This window comes from Lactuca sativa, chromosome 2 (genome assembly GCF_002870075.4).
Source record: "Lactuca sativa cultivar Salinas chromosome 2, Lsat_Salinas_v11, whole genome shotgun sequence".
Taxonomy (NCBI): domain Eukaryota; kingdom Viridiplantae; phylum Streptophyta; class Magnoliopsida; order Asterales; family Asteraceae; genus Lactuca; species Lactuca sativa.
Window position 1 is genome coordinate 230,299,356 of NC_056624.2, and position 21,812 is coordinate 230,321,167.

General features: G+C 38.1%; 3 protein-coding genes across 6 annotated transcripts; 1 reads left to right on the forward strand and 2 right to left on the reverse strand.

Annotated features, from left to right (window-relative positions):
* Window positions 1–1,218: 1,218 nt before the first annotated feature.
* LOC111888446 (uncharacterized) lies at window positions 1,219–3,017 on the forward strand. 4 transcript variants are annotated; one of them, XM_023884614.3, is made up of 2 exons: window positions 1,219–1,376; window positions 1,872–3,017. In XM_023884614.3, exon 2 carries the CDS (start codon window positions 2,243–2,245, stop codon window positions 2,807–2,809), a length of 567 nt encoding a protein of 188 aa, XP_023740382.1. In that variant the 5' UTR covers window positions 1,219–1,376; window positions 1,872–2,242; the 3' UTR covers window positions 2,810–3,017. The 4 variants fall into 4 exon arrangements, with proteins under 4 accessions (XP_023740382.1, XP_023740383.1, XP_023740387.1 ...); XM_023884615.3 differs by having other exon boundaries at window positions 1,259–1,478; XM_023884619.3 differs by lacking the exon at window positions 1,219–1,376 and adding an exon at window positions 1,443–1,467.
* Window positions 3,018–4,352: 1,335 nt separating this feature from the next.
* On the reverse strand, window positions 4,353–6,643 carry LOC111888449 (deSI-like protein At4g17486). The gene is made up of 4 exons (XM_023884622.3): window positions 6,239–6,643; window positions 5,168–5,429; window positions 4,958–5,025; window positions 4,353–4,869 (listed from the first exon to the last, which is right to left on the reverse strand). The coding sequence occupies exons 1-4, from the start codon at window positions 6,371–6,373 to the stop codon at window positions 4,609–4,611; spliced, it is 726 nt and encodes a 241-aa protein (XP_023740390.1). The 5' UTR covers window positions 6,374–6,643; the 3' UTR covers window positions 4,353–4,608.
* A 4,280-nt stretch (window positions 6,644–10,923) lies between these two features.
* Window positions 10,924–13,910, reverse strand: LOC111888448 (probable receptor-like protein kinase At5g24010). The gene has a single exon (XM_023884621.3). The coding sequence runs from the start codon at window positions 13,640–13,642 to the stop codon at window positions 11,174–11,176; it is 2,469 nt and encodes an 822-aa protein (XP_023740389.1). The 5' UTR covers window positions 13,643–13,910; the 3' UTR covers window positions 10,924–11,173.
* Window positions 13,911–21,812: the final 7,902 nt, after the last annotated feature.

The window sequence follows — 21,812 nt, forward strand, 5'->3', positions numbered from 1 at the left end:
ATTTTTTGTGAGAAATATTTTTAATATTGATATATTTAGTCTCTATAGTTTTGTAATTTAAAGAAAATGTCATTATTGGTATTTTTTTAACAAAAAAAAAAGTTTTTATGTTTAACATTTTTATATGTCAACACATTTGGCCTCTATTTAGAAATTAAATTACGAAAATTATTCTGTAATTTACAGAAAAGCTCACCGTTCATTTTTTTTGTCCATCTCTCTACTTTTTTGTCTTCACATTTTGCCAAATGAGTTTTGTATATTTGTAAGTTTCTTCCCTGTAATTTCATAGTTAGGAAATTGCAACTCCGCTTGAATCCCCGTGAAACGGAAACGAGACAATTTCTGGTTACATATATACGGGCAATGTTTTAAAACCGGTTTGAACCAGCCGGTTGGACCGGAACCGGAGGAGGAAACGATTCAACTATCACCGGTTTTACGTCGATTTCTGAACCGTATTGAACCGGCCGGTTTTTAGAAAAATCCGGTTGAACCAGTTAAACCTAATAAAAACACATAGAAAAATAACTAATTTTATAATAAACTTTGGTGATTTTTTCAAATCTATTTAGTTTTCTCTAAATAAAAACATGTTGTAATGTTTTAAAAGTTTTTTAATGTGTTTGTATTTATCTAAAACTATATTTTATTTTGGTATTATAGTTTATTTTTTTTTACATATCTTGATCAATGTAAAACTGTAAAACTTATGGTTATGTGTTATTTTAATGTATTGGATTGATCTACAACTTATTTTTATGTCTATTTTTAATGTTTAAACTTGAAAACGTTAAATTCATGATTTATATATGGATTTTGTATTAGAAAATAGAAAAAAAAAATTATAGAAACCGGTTGACCCGACGATCAAACCAGTTAAACCAATTGAACCGAAAACTGACCGGTATACCGGTTTAACTAAAAAACCGGTTTTTAAACATCGTATATGTGTTAAAAAAAAATATCAGCGAAAGTGATTTCTTTTCCAACATAACTTCTCAATACCATATAAAAATGTATATGAAACCATTGGACTAATTTAACCCAGCACGGCAGAAGTTGACTTTAACGGATTCAGTATTTGTTTTAGATCGCAGCCGTTAACTTTGCATACATCCAACGGCTACAAACCCATCCAACCGCCTACTTTTCGACGACGTGATCTTGACGCTTGTTTTGCTTTCTAATCTACACACGCACTCCAATTACCGTTTTACCCTTTTCATTTCCAATTTGTCGATCTATCGATCATGTGATCGTGTTTATATCATCTACCTCGCTCTTTCTTCCTTCCTTCTTTCTCTCGCTTTGGTTTCATCATCAGATCCAACCACCAACGATAACGACCCCCCAATTCAATTTCTTATCACAAGGTTTGAGTTTGATCTGAATTTGTTTATTCAATTCAGCTTTGCTTTGTTCTCTTGATTATAGATCATGTCGGTTTCCTGTTGAGGTTTACAGGTTTGCAATCGGTATGACTTTATTATAATTAATTCAGTTGTGTTTTTCTTTTTTGGAGCTCGTTTTATTGAGGGGAAGATTGATTCCGTAGTTGCTTTGATTTTACGGATCTTTGGCTTGATTCGTTGCGTAGTTGGATTACAGTTTGTGTATTCGGTAATAATTGAAAATTGTGACAACCCTAATTTTTCGTCTATAGATGGAATAATCGATTGATTTCTTAGTGAATTCCAGTAATCAATGGATAGATTTTTCTCAATCAGTTTCATCGTATTAAACGGAAATCGGAACACCGAGAAGCTTACAAATTACTTGAGTATTTTTTGTAAAGTAAATCGTATCTTTCCTCATCTAGAATAATCCTAATTCGGATCCTTAAAGTCGTCGATTTGATTTGTGTGCAGGTGGATTTGCCATGTGAATTTGAGCAAGAGTAAGATCTGTATTGAATTACTTGATCGTTTGATTTGTTCTACACGAGACGAAGACGAAGACTGTGAGAAATCAAGAAGAATGATGCGGAGGGGTGGTTTAATCGGTAGCCAATATTCTCTTATGCTGTGTCCAGTTCTATCCGTTTGGGAATGTATCGTTCGTAAAATGAGGTATTCGTTTAGACCTGAGTGGGTGTAGTGGCAGGGGTTCGTACTTTGTAGATCTAGATCAAAAACGATCATAGCGATAGTGATGATTTATAGTGTTTAGAAAGAAAGAAAGAAAGAAATTTTAGTAATTAAGAAAGTGTTAGTTTTCTGTTTCTATATAGAATTAAGATATGGAGTGTGGTAAATCAGCAGCATCTGTTGTTAGAAAAGTTAAGAAGAAGCAAGTGAAGGACGAACTGGATCGAATCAAACAAGCAGAGAAGAAGAAACGCCGATTGGAAAAAGCCCTGGCAGCTTCAGCCGCCATTATTTCGGAGCTGGAGAAGAAGAACCAGAAGAAGAGAGAAGAACAACAAAGGCTAGACGAAGAGTGTGCCGCCATAGCCGAGGCGGTTGCTTTGCAGGTCCTAATCGGTGAAGAATCCGACCAGAACCAGAAGGATGAGGAATGGTATCCTTCATGGGGATGCTATGACTCCGGTCAAGTTTGGGGGAGTCCGAATGGGGAAACGGGTTGGGTTTCGAGTGGTTATGGAGGACCCAGATGTGAAGGGAACGGGTATGGATACGGGTACGGGCTGGGTAATGTTCATGTTGTGGAGGAGAGAGAGTGGGAAGGTGTAGGGGAGGTGTCAGAGGGTGCTTTAATGGCGGCACAGGCTATCTCTTCTCTCCAGATTGCAGACGATACTGTCAATGTCAATGCCTTTGTTTTTAATAGAATGGTGAGAGGGTGAAGTGAAGCGTTTTATTTTGTGTGTATTTGATTGAGTGAGAATATGTGAGATGTGGGGTTTGTGTTCTTTTGATCATGTTTCTTCTTGAAATCATATTGTTCCCTAAGGAAACTACATTATTGCAGTCTGATGATGATGTTATTAATAATATTTACATAACCGACTCTATACTCTATAGTTGTTCAGTTATGTGGCTTGTTGCTTTTGATTCGTGCCAACAATTCTGCGTATATTCTTATTGTATTTCTTCAAGCCTTCATTTTTACATTCAACACGACAAGAATACATGTTAGCGTTATTTGTTACGTAGAACACGACATGACAACACGTTGTACTATGGTTAACATGTATTAACCTTGACCGTATTCAACCAAATTTATGTAGAACACGACGAGACAACATGTACTCTTAAAATGGACTTTATTAGACAAAATTGGATTTTTTTGTCTTATCCAAAGTGGAAAATAAAAGGATGTCTTGTAACTTTTGGGAGTATTTTTGAATGTGCATTTAAATTATGATTCAACTAAACTGACTTTTTGTAAGAGTTTTTAGGCCATTGGGTATGTCCGCATAAAGATGATGTGGCATCCAACCTACCCTACCGTACGTGATTTGGCTACATGCATAATCGTAGCGTGATCTTGTACCCTACCCTATGTGATCTTGGCTACATGCATAATCGTGGCGTGATCTTGGCTACATACGTAAATAAAGGAGAGAGAAGATAGATATGGTCATATTTAAATTTTGAAACATCGCCTCATATATCCGTAATCGTGTCGTAATTTTGGCTACATACGTAAATAAAGGAAAGAGAAGAGAATAACGGTCATGTGATCCTTTTAATAAATAGAAAAAAAAGTTATTATTTTTTTATCTATAAATATTTACATATTTTATACATATTTACGTTTACAACAACCAATTATATCTTTCTAAACTACCAACTATTTATCATTCAGCAAACTTCAAAAAATAAATCAACATCCAAACACTTCACATGCCCCAAACACACCCAATTTCAATTCACTCACGACTCATAAAGCCTTTAACATAGCACCTCGCCAATACCCACTACAAATCACCCGCCCAAGAGTTCATAAACATGCTATAATCATGCCCTATTTAACAACAATCAATGTTCTAACAACCATTCCAATAAAATTACTTCCACCAACCAAACATCAAACCAGTTTAAAAATACTTATTGACGGTAGTAAGCTAACATAAACTAACAAACAGTTTAAGTAAACAATCACAAATGTCCCCTTTGTCTCACTAAAACTGTGGAAAATATGGTAAGTACCAGCATTCAATCTTGTTTCAAAGACATAAATACATCCCTCGTGCTTATCATTGTAACTCTTTTTTGCACAAACAAAAGATCACTAGTCTATGTTCCATCTAGTTTCATCTTTTTTGGTTTAATGCCAAAAATTGCAATTGTGCCCCCATCAACATCGGTCACAAACAAACTGAAACAATACAATATCTTATATGTTTTGTCCTATGCAACAAATGGGACCTGAGTGAGCTTAGCTTAACCGAAGCACAAATATCGTATTATAAACCTTCAACAACACAATTCAAGTATATATAACATATGCACTTCACAAACGACGAATCTAAGAGTTCTAGTTATCAAAGAAAAGGAAAGAAAGAGAACGATGAAATAGAGTCCCTTTTGTGCATGAATGGGAAAAAAAAAACACAGATAAATGGAACAAACATAGGATAGGATTTACCCTGTCTATAAAACTAGTACACAAACAAAGCAAGAAGGAAGAAATGTCCTTCTAGACCTGAGACTCTTGTTTTTGCAGCAGTTGTGGTTTCTCATTTTCAAGTGTAGTTGTAGTACTGGTTGATGGTTTTGCTCCAGCAGCCACAAGGTTTTTAAACCAGGAAGGTTGTTGAAATCTAGGGCTGTTGTTGCTTCTATTCCCAGGGGAATCCAGAGCAATATTACTGTTATTATTATTGTTTGAAGTGATTCCAGCAAGAAACCGATATGCCACTTTGCTAGCTGTCACTATCTCTGTTTTAGCTTGTCTGAACTGTATTTTTCATTTCAAATAATAAAACCAAGTTCAATTACATATTTTATTAATAAGACAATCAAACAAACAGTAAAGTAATGCTCACCCGAACAGCTGTGGTTTCCGCTATTTCTACAGCTGTGTCACCCGCATTAGCAAACCTGTTCACCCAACCTGTAAAATACCACTCTATAAATACTAAATCATCTCATACACCCTCAATATATTATTTTGGTTAATGGTGTTTGACTTACAGGGGACAAAATATATATTGAAAATTTACACAAATTACAATGGGAAGTGAGTGTAGGGTAACCTGGAAGTTTAGGGACACCGAGTCTTTCACAAAACTCGTTGCAGAAGTGATTGCAGTTTTTTGACAGCAAGTCATAACAGTTTCCAGGCCACTCTCGGCTAAGTTCTCTCAGGATCTGGTTGACTTTAAACTTGGATAGGTTTGTTTTTCCAAGAACAATGCATTCACGATATGTGTACATTGGGTTCTTTCTAGCAGGGCAACTAAAAACTCCAGTTCCTTGCTCACAGAACCCAAATGACCATTCGTCTTCTCCATAAACCTGTTGTTAAGATAAAATTAAATATATAAGAACAAGATAACAGCCTTTGGTGCCTAAGTTTCAAGAAATATGTAATGGTCCTTGCTTTTTTATCAGAATATATGAAGTCTAGAACAACCAACCACACTTGATTATGTTTTCTTTAATAAGCAAGAAAATATCAAGCATTCTAAAAGTTAGCACTTGGACCAGAATATAACATATTCATCAACCAATACTTGATGTTTCCACTAACTGATTCTACAAATCTAGCATATACTCTAATACTCCCAAAAAGAGCAATTATATGTGTAAAATGACCTAAGCGAATCAGCTATGCCACTTACAATCACATATTTCATTAAGATTGACAGATGTTAGTGTTTAAAACTCGTTGTTGAATGGAAGGAACAACTTATGTGGACAACAAAACCAGATTCTGGCATTCTGCATGAAGAATGATTGTCAAAAGTGGCATCTTTAAGTTGCTTCATCTGACATGGTGTGGAGTTTCACGGGGACATCCCTTGTAGCAGTTCGGTCAAGTGATAACTAAGTTGTAAGTTCAATATTCCTCCATGCAACTGGACTTAGATCTATGGCAACGATAAACTTCCAAAATTACTACACATTACTACAGTGATTTATCAACTCTCTGATTTGATAAACCTAGAAAAACAAATGAATCTACAAACCTAAAAGTCATACAAGCAAAAATCGATAAATGATATCAAACCAAAGTTTAACAACAAGAGCATAAATTGGAACCCTAGATCGTGTCGAGATTTACTTAACGAGAGAGATAGAGAGAGAGAGAGAGAGAGAGAGACCTGAACGGCGCTGTGGAAAATGCCGCCGAGACCGATGCCGTCTTTGAAGATCTTGTTGATCTGAACAATAGTGTTGTTAGTATTATCCGAGCCACTATTCGTCACATCATATATATGGAGCATAACCTCCGTCATCTCCAGCACTTCTCTCTGAACTCGATTGACAAACCCTAACCCCTTTCCTCCCCCTTGATCTCAAATCAATACTCCCGTTTCAAATTTGAGATTTGAAAAGAACAAATTCATATTAAAGTAAAACAACATTAATCAGAAACTTCATCATCATCATGATGACGACCAGTAGCTTCTATCGAGGGTTTCCTTTTTGCTGTTGCAGCCTCACGAGTAAAAACGTGGCTCAATTATGAGTAAAAGGCAACGACTGCTGCATCAGTTTCTTGATTTCCGATATCTATTATTTATTTTGTTTTTTATGTTATATTTCATTTTTTTAAAGATATTTTATGTAATTTTCGAAGACAACCGACCCGAATGTGCGGCTGCCGTAAACGAAAGGAAATATTACGAAAGGAAATATTCTATAATTTGTTTCTTATGGGCTCTGTGAACTAGTAATTACAATTTTCTCCTTTTACTTCTATGCAATGCATTTCAGATTCCTAACTGAACAACCGAGTAACCGTTCTCCTAGGGTTTTATTAGGGTTCTAAAAAGACATGCACCAAGGCCGGCGTGTAGGGGTGGACCTAGGGTGATCCACGGTGGCACCGGCAACCCCTAACTTTTCCGGCCGCAGTGGAAAAACTTTCGAAAATTTTTAAAATTTTTATTTTTCCTACTACCGTGCAACCCCTAACTCTCCCATGCAACCCTTACTCTCCCGTGCAACCCCTACTGTAAATTCCTACGTCCCCCCCTGCCGGCGTGAGGTGTGACTCTGTCGTTTCAAAAAGTTTTATGAGGCATGACACATGGTAAGACGTGTTATGGTGCGAGTTTTTCTTTCAATACATGGTTTTCTTGTTTTTTATTATGCATTTTCTGATCGGACATACAACCATTGTTTTTATGTTAAAATTTTACTATTAAACACTTCTAAAAACTTTATATATTTGATATAAATTTATATTTATATGGTAATATAATTATAAATGAATACAAACAATTCATGTTACATCATGTCTTGAAAAACGTCATGATCTAGACATAACTCATTGACATTGATGCCACACAATACATCACGCTTTTTAGAACCTTGGGTTTATACATGTTTTTATGGGATGAGGCTATTGTTTCATGTTTGAGATACATTTGGATTGTTAAGGTAACCCTTTGGATCCACGAGAGGATTACCATCAAGCGATATAAGAGCTTCTTGATTTCATTGGAGGGCATATGGACTTTCCTTATTTTTAGGATTTGTTATTTATAAGACGTACGCCAAATGTTTGATAAAATGTTAGACTCTTTTGAGAGCAATATTTTGGATAGTGGATTGTGATCTTTGTATGTTGAGTACTTTGATAGTGTTGGTGTGGAGAAGAGGACATCGAGAGTGAATCACGACTGTGATCAAAAAAATAAATGGGAAACGGAATTACTAGGGTTGTTGTGGTGATTAACAGGCACCTCACACGATCAAGTTTGATACCATGTGTGATATTGTGGAAAAACTCCATTAGGGTTTGCATTGCATTAGCTTCTATAAATAATTATAAAATTTACATAAAGGGTCCTACGCTACATAACATGTAAAATAACAAAATAGTGAATCAATTCTTGTTTGATGATAATACTGTAGTCTTGTCCGTGAGAAAATCGGAAGAAAACAAAAAAAAAACCATGACATCACCCATATTTATTAGAGAAACGATACTGCAAACTACACGGTTAGAAAACCGGTAAAAAAAAGAGAACAAGTGAGAAAATCAAATAATGTCTAGTGAATAAAAGTTGGATGTGTATGACGATTTACGTAATTTGTTGGAATTTGCTTGTCCCATACAGGGAAAGCATGAAAGTTATTCATGCTTAGAAGGCTTTATCTTAAATTGTTTATGGGAAAATGACTTAAAAGCCCAACGAAGTTTTCAAACCGTTCAAAAAACCCCAATCATGTTTTATATGTTCAAAAAAACCCAACAAACTTAACATTTTGTCTAAAAAGCCCAACTAAGTTACACTTTCCTGAAAGTCAAATAAGAGAAACATATGACGTGGCTTATTACTGTATCGATAAAATGACTTGTTAGACCAACAAAGTTTCCAAAACGTTTAAAAAACTCCAATCATGTTTTGACTGTTCAAAAAAAACCCAACGAACTTAAACAAAACAAAATTGGAATTTTCTGAACGGTTTGGAACTTTGTTGGACTTTTTAGACAAAAGGTTAAGTTCGTTGGGTTTTTTTGAACAGACAAAACATGATTGGGGTTTTTTGAATGGTTTGGAAACTTCGTTGGGCTTTTAAGTCATTTTCCCATTGTTTATCAATATGGACAATATGCATAATGTGGTCTAACTATTAAGAGTAAATTACACGAATGGTCCCTATGGTTTAGTGTAATTTGCGTATTTGGTCTCTAACTTCTTTTTTTAACTCGGAAGGTCTCTATTGTTTGTTTTTGTTACGCGTTTGGTCCCCATCTTACCTAAAAAGACTATTTTGGCCTTGATTTTGTAATTTATATTAAATAAGCACACCCCCAAACCCACCCCGTCACCTTACCTTACCTATCCCATCATTTTTTCCTATTTAAATAATAGTTTTTTTTAGGTAACACAGGGACCAAACGCGTAACAAAAACAAATAGTATGGACCAAGCGTGTAACAAAAACAAACAGTAGGGACCTTCCGAGTTAAAAAAAATAAGTTAGGGATCAAACGTGCAAATTACCCCAAACAATAGGGACTATTCATGTAATTTACTCAACTATTAAAGAGTAAGCATGGAGTCTAATGAAATCTGAAAATCAAATTTACATTTAATACTGATATCAGTTTTATACCAATTCTATTTAAGGGAATGTAAATCTGATTTTTGGGGCATCTCCTAGAAAATCTATTTGGGGAATGTAAATCTTAGAACATTGCAATGTGTAAGCCTTTATCTTAATTGATTATATGTGATTCTTCATGGGTAAATAGCAAAAAAAAAAACATTATGTTTACATCAAAATTCTAATTTGACATTATGTTTTTTTTTTGTCTCAAATTTGACAGTGTTTTCCAATTTGTTATAAACAAAAAAATATATTTATACAGTTTAAAATGTAATAAAAAAATATATTTATACGGTTTCAAATAGAAAATTATTAAAATTAAACAGAATTTGATAAATGATGATCGATTTGGAACAAAAAAAACATATGTGTCAAAATTGAAAAAAAAATTAAACTTAGTGTCAAAATAGAAAAAAGTGAAAAACTTAGGGTTTTTTATGGAAAAAAATTCAATTTTGACACGTCAGCATATCATGTCATCAAAACTAACACGTCAGCATGTAACTTGGTTGATCGGTCCAGTGGTCAGAATTATAACAAATTAAAAAGCACAGTGTCAAATTTGAGACAAAAAAATAATGACTAATTAGATTTTTGGTGTAAACAGAATGTTTTTTTTGTTATTTACCCATTCTTCATCAAGTAAGTTTTTTTGGTATGTTTGTTGTTTTTCATCTAAATTAAGTCCTTAATTAAAATTTATACTCTTTGGTTAACACAAGTTCTAATAGGATGTAGAAGATGTTTTAATCGCCTTTCCTAGAATTTTGTTGGGGATGATCTTTGCTGGTAGAGTGGGGAGGAGAGAAGTGTCCAATGTCCATGATGCAGTGGAGATGGTTAGGGATGAGCATAGGCAGGTACCCGCCTCATTTGGCGTGAACCGGAACCGGTGGTTCCTAGAAAGTTAGAATCGGAACCGGAACCGCTCTAGGCAGTTCTTAAATGTTTAGAACCAGTCCCGGAACCAGCGGTTCCGGTTCCGGGAGTGGGTAACCCGGTCGCATTAATTTTGTTAACTTTTTTCGACAAAACCGCAATTTAGTTCGATCCATATCAAATCAATTTGGACCAAAGACGGACAAAATCGGTCTAAGTAACACACACACACACACACACATATATATATATATATATATATATATATATATATATATATATATATATATATATAAACCGGTTCCAGCGGGTAGCGGTTCCGAAAAAATGAGAACCGGAACCAGAACCGCTTAAGACGGTTCCATAACTTTAGGAACCGGAACCGGAACCGCTTAAGGCGGTTCCCGTTCCAAAACCGGCAGTTCTTAGGCGGTTCAGGTTCCAAAAGTGGGTACCCGGATCTGATGCTCATCCCTGGAGATGGTGGTTTGTAAACATGGATTTGCAAAATTTGATGGGTTTGAAAAAACCACCCATCCCAACGTTTTATATTCCACTATAAAAAGTATTAAATGTATTGATTAGGGTTTGAAAATTACTTCCAAGTATATCAACAAATGACAAATTTGTAACTGAAAACATATTTTACCAAATCAATTGATTGAATTCCATCTTTATCTTTTTCAACTAATGATATTAATTTTAATTTGTTCAAATTCTAATTCCAATTTCAACTTCATCCCCTGTGTATTACTAAACATAAGCCGGGGTCAACCAAGCTGCTGTAAAATTCAGAAGTTAGTGAGTTACAAATTTAAAACGATATCTCTTTCCAACTAAAATAATAATAATAATAAAATTAATATATAACCGGTTTGTCAATAATTTGAAAACCAGTAGTTATTACATTAAGCATCAACAGTAGCTTCGGATATATTCAAGAGTTGTACAATGTGAATTCCCATCGACATTTATGTCACAAGGCTTTCTAGCATCGCTGGTATCACTATCATCATTCACTACCAAACAAAAACACACACTAAAAAGTCATTTTAACCCTTCATTATCTAGGCCCACTGCCCATTTCTTCCCTCACCTACCATCATTGGTCACCAACTGGGAAAACACTTGGCTTGTTCTTATGCCCGAAAGCGAACCATCACCATTGCTAGACCCCACACCCACACCCACACCGGCTACAATTTCCGGTGCACCGGTCTGACCCACATCCGATGGGTTCACGGTTTCGGTTATGGCTTCGGTTTGTTGAAGCTGAAGTGCATACTCCAAGTTCCACAACACATCACCCATAGTCGGTCTATCAACACCATAATCCGCCAAACATTTTTCCGCAGTGTCCCCATACTTTTTCAATGACTCCGGTTTTATCTCATCTACGATCCGACGGTCCACAATCCGTTTAAGCAAACCCTTTTTCTGCCATTGAACCGCCCACTCCCCCAAATTCACCTCGTCCCGGCCCACCAACGGGTCAACCGCGGGTCGGGCACAAAGCACTTCAAAAAGCACAACCCCAAAAGAATAAACATCCGATTTATCCGTAAGTTGTTGTCTCCGAAAATACTCCGGGTCCAAATACCCGAAACTACCCTTCACGCCCGTGCTCACATGAGTCTCACTCAAACACGGGCCGGATCTGGAAAGCCCGAAATCTGCTACTTTTGCGAGGAAATTATCGTCTAACAATATATTTGTCGACTTCACGTCACGATGAATAATCCCTTGGGCCGAACCCGTGTGAAGATAATGAAGCCCGCGGGCCGCCCCAATACATATTTCAAGCCTTTTCTTCCATGATAATGGAGGCAAATTCGACCCGTATAAGTGATTCTTTAACGGGCCGTTTTCCATATACTCGTAGACAAGGATCATCTCTGATTGTTCTTCACAAAACCCGACTAGGGACACGAGGTGGCGGTGTCGGATCTTGGACAAAATTGTAATTTCCGTGTGAAACTCCGGGAGACCTTGTCGGGAACCAGGGACACCTCGTTTGACCGCAACTTTAAAGTTGTCGCGAAGAATTGCTTTGTAAACAATACCAAATCCGCCCGAACCTATTATTAGATCTTTGTCGAAATTGTTGGTGCTTGATTGTAGATCGACAAATGGGATCTTTAATTTGGTGGTAATATTATGTGTTCCTTCTGAGAATTTACTATGTGTGCTACCTCCTTGAACACGTAATGGAGTCCAACCGTTACTTTCCGAACGTCTTGTTTTCTTTTTAATTTTCTTCCTTAATTTCAAAAGAATGAAGATTGCGAGAATTGCAGAAGACAAAAGAATTAAGATTCCCACGATCAAACGTATCAAAATCCAAATGTGCTTCTTTTTCGATCTGAATTCCCGACTTACGGGATTCACAATCTTCATAACTTCAACCCCGTTTAAGATTGCGTTTTTTCTCAAACTTGTACTCAAATCAGACGGGCCAACGCTGATTGCAAGAACCCCGGAATGATCCGACTCGATAACAAAATCAGCATAAAATGGAGATGCTAACACATGAAACGAAAGTAATGAAAGGTCAAGATCTTTATAAGCAAGGAAGCCGTTGATGAATACATTGAAATAGAGCTGATTGACTGAAAGACTAACGATATCACAGAAATGTAATCGAACGAAATGGCGAACACCAATTGTCGAATCGATTGGGAAACCCCATGTGAGATTGAAGATGGAATTCATGGGTAGGTTTCCCCTGTTCATTTCTTGAGCAGTCATATAAACATTTTCTGGAGCGACTTCTTTTGAGGCGCCCCCCTTTTGATAATTTGGGAGCTGTGTGGTGGTGACGATTTTGGCAGATGACTTTATAGCTAAAAATTGTTCGTCTGGAACCCAATTCCTCCAAAGGGTATCGTTAAATGGTGTTAATTTTGAGCCTCCTACGTTGATTCTATGAACAGTTTCTAAAATCTGCGATGACAGATTTTTGAATTCTTGAACTCCATCGGCATTAATCGACTTTGCTCCACCATCAACGATAAGATCGATTGGAGCAGAGAACACTTCGATTGCATTAACAAACGCAAACCCGGTTTTCCCCAAAGGATCAAACATTATATCGAGGTGAGTTTCATCTACCATGAGGATAAACTCCTTTACAATAGTGAATTCAGTACGAAAATTGTTCAAAATCAAAGACCCATGTAATGAAACACTGAAATTTGAACTGCTGAGTTTAAAATTCTGAGAATTAAACGGAGAAAAATGGAGACGTACCAAATGCGTTCCGGGTTTACTGATCCCAAAACCATAAGTCGACGGACTAGTGAAAACCCTCGCAGTACTGTAGAGCTCGGATAAATTTCGGTTCGGGTTTGATAGAGTGATTGATTTGTCTGAAGACAGAAAATCCGACCCGGGTTTGTTTGAATCACCCAAAAACTCTCTGCCGTCGACCATGGCGTTTGTGGTTGAACCGCAGTTGATGAGGAAGTTGTCTTGAGGTGTGAAAGCCATGGAAAACACAAAGACGAGAGACAAAAACAGAGTTAGAGAGAGAATGTAAGAACTGACGAACTTTGTAGCCATTTTTGTTGGAAAAGTTTGTGGGTTTCTTAAGGTAGGGGAACGATTAGACAAAGAATGGGAAGATTTGAAGCGTATTCATTTGAGTATGGGAGAGAATTTAGAAAGGGAAGTGGAAGTTTGTGCTGATACAGATTGAAAAAAAAAAGGATGGTGGGTGAAAAGGTGGGTTTTGACAATTGAGTGTGATGATGCACATGGGGTTTATGAAGAAATAAGAGATACCAATAGAAACGATGGTTAATGTGGATAATGATTTTGGAGTAGTTTCAACAAAAAAAAAAAAATATATATATATATATATATATATATATATATATATATATATATATATATATATATATATATATATATATATATATATATATATATATATATATAATGGTTAATGTGGATAATGATTTTGAAGTAGTTTCAACAATATATATATATATATATATATATATATATATATATATATATATATATATATATATATATATATATATATAGAGAGAGAGAGAGAGAGAGAGGTTCAAATGAGAACCAAAAAAGGTTAACAACCGTAAGAACCTCTAACTTTATATGTTTATAAAAAGTTTAGGGTAACCCTAAACCCTAAACTCTTTATAAACATCTAAAATTAGAGGCTCTTACGGTTCTTAACATTTTTTGGTTCTCATTTTAACCTTTATATATATATATATATATATATATATATATATATATATATATATATATATATATATATATATATATATATATATATTTGAGAGATAATGATTTAAATAGTTAATGTTTTTTTTCTTTTTTATACATAAAATAATCGATTACCTTTTAAATTTGTTATTTTGTACACAATTAATCTTTATGATCGGTGGGTGTGAATAACTCTAACGAGCCTGAAGTTTTTTTTTTTTTTTAATATGCTATTGTTTTTGTTTAGAGGTGAAGAAACAAAAATCCCTAAAACGAAATTTCAAGAATTGGGTTCAAAACCCTGGAGTTTGTGAGCTTCAAATAGACCGAACGTCTGTATATGTGTGTTCATTGCGTGTGTGTATTCATCTTCATTTGTGTTCGATTTATGAAAAATAACTTACCCCCAGGTCCAAGTTTGTAAGCTTAATCCGGAAAGAATTCGACTTTCAGCTGGATTCTTCTGAAATAAACTCAAAATCTAAGGTTTATTTGATGAGTCTATTCATCGTGTTATTGAGATCTTTATCTGGTTCATTAGGGTTGTTCATCGTGTTCTTGAGAGCTTCTTTATATTTGTGTGTGTGTGTGTGTGTTAGATCAGAACACAAACCCATATTTGCATGTGTGTATGATTTTGTTTTTTTGCTAGATTTGCCATGGATGATTTATTTTATTCAAAACCCTTCGATATCCTTTCTATAAATTAAGTTTGCTCTTCAAAAATCAAACATGAAATCGTTTCTAAGGTTTTATTCTTCAAAAAACTAAAGTTTGCTCAAGAAATCGTTTTAGATTTGCTTAAGAACACAATGGTCGGAGGTTGAAGATGATGAACGGTGATCTGATGTGTATGTATGTGTGTGTCCATCACAAATTTGATGCATGTATTGGAGTTCTTGAGTTCATGAGAAAACAGAAGAAAGGCACAGAAGGAGATAATAAACAGGAGTTCTTAAGTTCGTCGGAAAAATCATGAACGTTGAAGACTTTCCGGAGAAGATGATCGGAGCATCGGCGGAACTGTCAAATACGTCGAAAACTGGATAAACGTATGATTGCATGTCATAAGGGTGTTTTTTTGAACAGTTCAAATAAGTTCAACGGGAAAATATGAACAAAAAAATCTCAATGACTAAATGTGTATAAATCAAAAAATAGGTTACCCTTTTAAGTTGTTATCCATATTTTTTATTCGAGATTTTGTTTTGTTAAAGCATAATGTTTTTATAACAAACCTTACAATTTAAAGCTTGCTTATGTAATATATATATATATATATATATATATATATATATATATATATATATATATATATATATATATATATATAAAAGGAACGGTGAAATTTTATAAAAACTAGAAGAAGTTAGAAAAGAAACATTACATCAAAATTGTTGCAGAAATAGGATTATAAAGCCAAGAGCTCCAACTAATCTTGAATTTTGTGCACCTATTAGAAATCCAAAAAACCCTATAAACAACATCATCAAAAAGCATGAATATCCTAAGGGAAGGTCGCTCCAAAAATCACAGGATTTCTGAAATTCCAAATGCACCAAAAAGAAGTCAAGACCACTGCATTAAAGGCCTTTAGTTGGCCGACTCTCAAAGAAGTAGAATTTGACCACTGGATAAGAGACTCCACGGAAAGTTGAGAAGGAATTTGTAAAGCCCACCAAACAACAATCTGTGACTATAAAACAATCAGCTCGGTAACCCTGCAAAAATATGGTCAATTCTCCACAGTAGAAGAACAATTGGGATAGGGAATCGAATCCACCATAATACCCTTATGAGATAACCGTTCTCTAGTAGGGATGTTGAATAGCCCTATCCTCCTTATTCAATTATCTATTCTTGTGTTTATTTTTGCATGTTTATACTTCTTGATTAATTTGAATGATTCAAACTTCCACAGTCATTTATACTTTTAGAAGTAAGTATGTAACGCCTGGATCCTGGTATGTAATTAATTTACTATTTATTCAAATTATAAGAGCAACTCGACGAGTTGGAGTCCCCAAACTCATCAAGTAGAGATCATATAGGCTGCGTGATTTAAGTAACCTACTCGACAAGTTGAGAGGCATGAACTCGACGAGTAGGCTAGCAGAGGGGAAACCCTAATTTCTAGTGTTATGCACTCTATTTAACGGACTTAATCTTTCCACCAGCCCCTCATCATCTTCCCTAAAACCCTAAATCGTATTGTGAGCTCCTTGTTGAGATACTAGAGGTTTTGAGTGGATTTTTGTGTGTTCTTGTGCTTGGTGAAGGACTTGGAAGAAATAGAAGGTCATTGAGCTTGAGGAGAAGTGCTAGATCTGGGACCTCGTCCGTCTTTGGAAACGTTCTAAGGTAAAAAGTCTCAAACTTGATGCTTAATGGCTTGGATCTCTCTTAGTCTTGTTTTTTGGGTCTTTTTTATCCCAGTTTTGGAGCATGATAAACCTTCATAGTCCTGATGTTAAAGACTTCCGTTCTCAGTGCTATTTGATCCTTAGATTCATAAAAAGGGTCTTAAACCCGTTCATGCCCAAGAAAAGACCATATCCATAGAAGTAGGTTCCTATATCTCAAGATTAGGTCCATTTGAGGCATGTAAAACCATCAAGTTGTCGACTTTACAGATGTATACCATAGAAACATTGTAGATCTATATTTTGGAACCTTAGATCTGCGGAAAGGGCTTAATAGAATAGAACTATGAGGAACTCGGCGAGTTCATAGAGGAACTCGATGAGTTGGTTTGAACAGTCCTGATAATGTTAAAGGGAAGAAATCGACAAGTTGGAGGAAAACTCAACGAGCTGCAACATGTTTTTGCGATTTTGTGATTCATGGGAACTCGGTGAGTTGAAGTGTAGCACCTGGTTCCTGGTATGTACTCCTTATGATTAATATTTTTAATTTTATGCATTTTTGCCTTGGACTCGAAGAGTTCAAGGACCAACTCGCCGAGTAGGAACAGGATAAGACGCAAGGGTTGAACTTTGGACTCGGCGAGTCGGTCCCCGGACTCGACGAGTAGACCCTGTTAAGACAAAAACCCTAATCCGGGTGTTTACACCCTATTTAAACGCTCTAACTTGGCCTCCTTTGTCCCTAACACTTCCAGAGAGCTGTAGAAAGAAACCCTAGCCCCATATTGTTCTTGAGAGTGATTTTGGCTTTGTGAGAAGGTGTGGAGCTTAGAGGAAGGAAGAGGAGGTTGAAGTGTGCAAGGAGGGGAGGTAGATCCAGAATCTACACTGTGAGAAGCTTCCATTCAGGTAGAAAGCTTCTTACCTTGATCACTAGTTCATTAGATCCCCTTTTTGTCCCAAATTAGTGGTTTTCAAGCCCTAAAACCTCAAACTCCGTGTATTTATGCTCTAAGTTCTGAAAGGACTTCAGATTGGGATCTTGTGGACATCTTAGAAGTATAAAGTCTCTATGGTTGGAGTTATTGAGGTCCCTATTGAGTGTATGACCTCTTAACGAGCTTGGATTTGCCTTCTTGAGCTTATAGGGCCATGCATGCACGTAAAGTTTGCAACTTTACGTGATAAGCATGCCCTAGGAGCATAGATCTATGGTTTAGAAGTGTTGCATGTCTCAGATTTGGTCTGTATGGGAAGTGGGTCGAAGGGACTTGGCGAGTCCAAAAGTGGAACTCGGCGAGTTCTATGAAGATGGTCTTAGACTCGGCGAGTCCTATGAAGATTGCCTGGAACTCGCCGAGTTGCTCTTCAAACTCGGCGAGTCATATGAAGTTTCACTGAGTAAGAGGGGTTTAAGTGTTGAAGGTCCAACCCTTCGTATCTGCATGCGGAATTAGCAGTTTAACGTAGTCCCAAAACCCCAAATCCTCTTACGGGATGCTCTGGTGAGGATTTGGAAGCGAGTAGGAGATCTGCTCGTGGAACTCGGTGAGTTGCTCTCGGACTCGGTGAGTCGGATCATGAGTCGGTTCTATAGTCCCGAGTAGTGAGTTAACGGTGACTCAGTGAGTGGAAAGAAGGACTTGGCGAGTAGGACCGGGTTAGTAGGAGAAGGACTCGGCGAGTCTGTGCCACAACTCGGCGAGTCCAGTCAACTGGAAGTTGACTTTGACCAAGGATTTGACCTTGGACCAGGGATGGGTCAGTCAATTGACCTAAGGGTATTTATGAGTGGCTAATCTATGTTTATGGATTTGTAGCCGGAGGATTACCGGTGCAGCAGCCAGACGTCTAGCAGTCAGACTTTCGGTAGCTACTTTTCGAGGTGAGTTTCCTTCCAGTAGTAACGGGTCTAAGGCACCAAGGCCGGCCTGTATAGACGATATGTTAGTGTCGGAGTGTGGGCAGAGCCCGTATCTCATGGTTGATTTTGATTATGACATATGCCAGTATGATAGAATTGTTTATACTCGTTGTCTGTGTGATACTTGTATGTTACGGTTTAGTAGTTTAGTGTGGGCGAGGCCCATATCTCTCTGATAATGGAGTGTGGGTGAGGCCCGTATCTCTCAAATAGCAGAGTGTGGGCGAGGCCCGTATCTCTCGGATGAGGGAGTGTGGGAGAGGCTCGTATCTCCCAGATAGCGGAGTGTGGGCGAGGCCCGTATCTCCTAGCTGTTCTTTGTATGTTTGTATGGTATGAGGTATTATGGGGGAAATCACTAAGCTTCGTGCTTACGGTTTACAGTTTTGTTTTCAGGTACCTCTTCTTCAAGGGGGAAGGAGCTGGCGCGGTAGCGGCACATCATACACGCACCTTGTTTTCCGCACCATGAGTCATTCTGGGATTTTGTACTCTGATAATTGATTGTTTCCATGTTTCGGTTTTCCAGACACGATGTATGTTATGAAATGGTTAGACCAAACAGTGTTTTTAATTACAATCGTTTTCTAAAAGTTTTGATTTGAAAAGAAATTTTTTGGACGTGAAATTTGGGTTGTTACAAGTTGGTATCAGAGCCCTGGTTTGAGGGATTCGGACACACCTTCGGGGGTGTCTGAACTCAAATCGAGGGATTAAAAGATTTTAAAGAAGAAAATGTTTTCTAAAAGCTAAGTAAAGAGTTTTAAGAAGGAACAAAGTGTGTGATGTGCGCGACCGGCCGAGCTCAAGTAAGTATTCCCCAAAGTACCCATACATGCTTATGTTATGTTTATCAGTTTCAGTAGAACAGCATGCTAGAATAGGACTAAGGGTCTAGGAGTGATGCCTTATGTGCCTGCTTTATGTGCCTCGGTGTATGAAAAACTGCATGCTAGAATTGAGTAGACAGCAGTAGGATAGCCTGACTAGGTTATGCATGATAGTATGAGCTTAGCATTGTATGCTAGTGCAGTTCCTGTTATGAGGATAGAGTTGCTTGAGATTGTTTCCTTTTTATCCGAATGTTGTTTGCTTTGTGCTATGAGGGCTTTGAGTGATGGGAGTTAGTTGTTAGGTGAATACGTTAAAGTCACATGTGATCAGGGTTGAATAATCTCATAGTGCTGGATTTGACCCTATTGCGTAGCTCTTGTTTGATTCCTAACCGTTGTAGGGATGAGTCCCTTACTCGAAGGATTATCCGAGCCTCGTTGCATGTGATTGTATTCAGGTAATGGCTAATTGGCATTACAAAGAGACCTTCAGCAGCCGAGGACTGGGTTGGGTGGAGTCAGAGGTTTCCTAGGGTAAGACTAGGATGAGTATAGCAGTGATCAGCGGTAGTGAGAGGGACCTGGTGGAGTCAAGGCAGTCCTTGGAGAAGGTACGGATAGATGTGGAAGGTAGTATGGGCCCGTACTACTGAAAGCAGAGGATCCGTACCCGAACTAAGGAAGGATGAGACAAGACTAGGGAACTTGAAATAGATGTGATCCCTTTAGGGGTATCAGTATCACTAATGGTTGTCTGTGTGTATTGCAGAATGGTGGTACTACGCCAGAGGCCAGCTGGTGGCAGTTCTGGAGAGGGATCGGGTTCAGGATCAGGTTCCGAGCCAGTAGACGAGAGGCTATGCGAGTTCATCGCGTCAGATATCACCAGAGGCATCCTTGAGTTGACCCCCATCATTTTCAGGTCGATCAAGGAAGGGATAGTTGAGCTGATGGAGGACCGCCTCAGGGCGTTCAGGAGTGACATGGCATCTGGCCAATCAGGATCTCGCACACTGTCCTTTAAGGACTTCAGGGGCAGTAGTGCGCCGGATTTCCATGGGGCGAAGGACCCCATTGCTGCCAGACGATGGATTGCGGACATTGAGTCTGCACAGCTGACCAGCTTCTGCCCCGAGGGGTCGAAGGTGAGATATCCAGCAGGATGTTTACGAGACCGAGCTAGAGATTTGTGGGAGTCCGTCGGTGACTCATTGGGAGCCTCGGCTGTTGAGGCTATGACCTGGTCGGACTTTGTGACCAGGTTCAGGGCAGAGTTTGCGCCAGCTGTCGAGCTTCAACAGCTGGCCAGAGAGTTTTTAGACATGAGACAGACTACGGAGACTGTGGCGGAGATCACCGCCAAGTTCCGGGAGAGGGCATTGTCGGTGCCCCAGTATGCGGGAGATGAGGATATGAGGAGGACCCGCTATCATGACATGCTACGGTCTGACATCCGGGAGCATGTTAGCTTTTCATCTTGCCGTACCCTGGAGTCTATGATTGCCAGGGCGAGGGAAAGGGAGATTGATTTGGAGCACATTCGAAAGAGAAAGGCAGAGACGGGGCAGGTGGTTGGGGCTTCAGGGAAGAAGCCCAAGGGATCAGATGGTAGGCCGAAAGGCCAAGGAGGGTCGGGCCGCTGCGGGAAATGCGGCAGGTCGCATGAGGGAGCATGTAGATTGGGATCATCAGGCTGCTACAAGTGCGGCAAGGCAGAGCACTTTAGCATGGATTGTACTGCCCCTGTCTCGGTTGTTCAGACATTTGAGTTGCTGTGTTTACACTGCAACCGGAGGGGCCACAAGAGGGCCAATTGCCCCCAGTTGACAGCAACATCAGCGCTAGTGAAGGCGCTAGCTCCAGCGACTCTGAGGATCACAGATGGCTGGCAGGGCAAGTCAGAGACTCTAGTGGTGAGGAGCCAGGCCTTTCAGCTAACTACAGAGGAGACACGCGCCACGCCCGATGTGGTGACGAGTATGATTTTTTTATTTATGCTTTATGTTATGCTGCTGCAATTTTGATATGCTATATATATATATGTGCTCTGTTTAGGATCGTTCCATGTGAACGGTATTCCAGTTCAGGTGTTGTTTGATTCGGGGGCTACTCGATCATTTGTTTCTCTTATGCTTAGCAAGAAGATTCCTGAGTCTTCGGGCACGTTGGATTACCCTTTAGAGGTGGAGATTGCCGATGATCGATCAGTGCGAGCATCGGCAGTGTTCAGGGATTGTGTTCTAAGGTTGTTTGAGGAGCACTACTTGGTGGATTTGGTTCCCATTCCGTTGCGTGGGAACAAGGTGATTATAGGAATGGATTGGTTGAGCCCTAATGGGGCGGTGATAGATTGCGCACAACAGCTGGTGCGG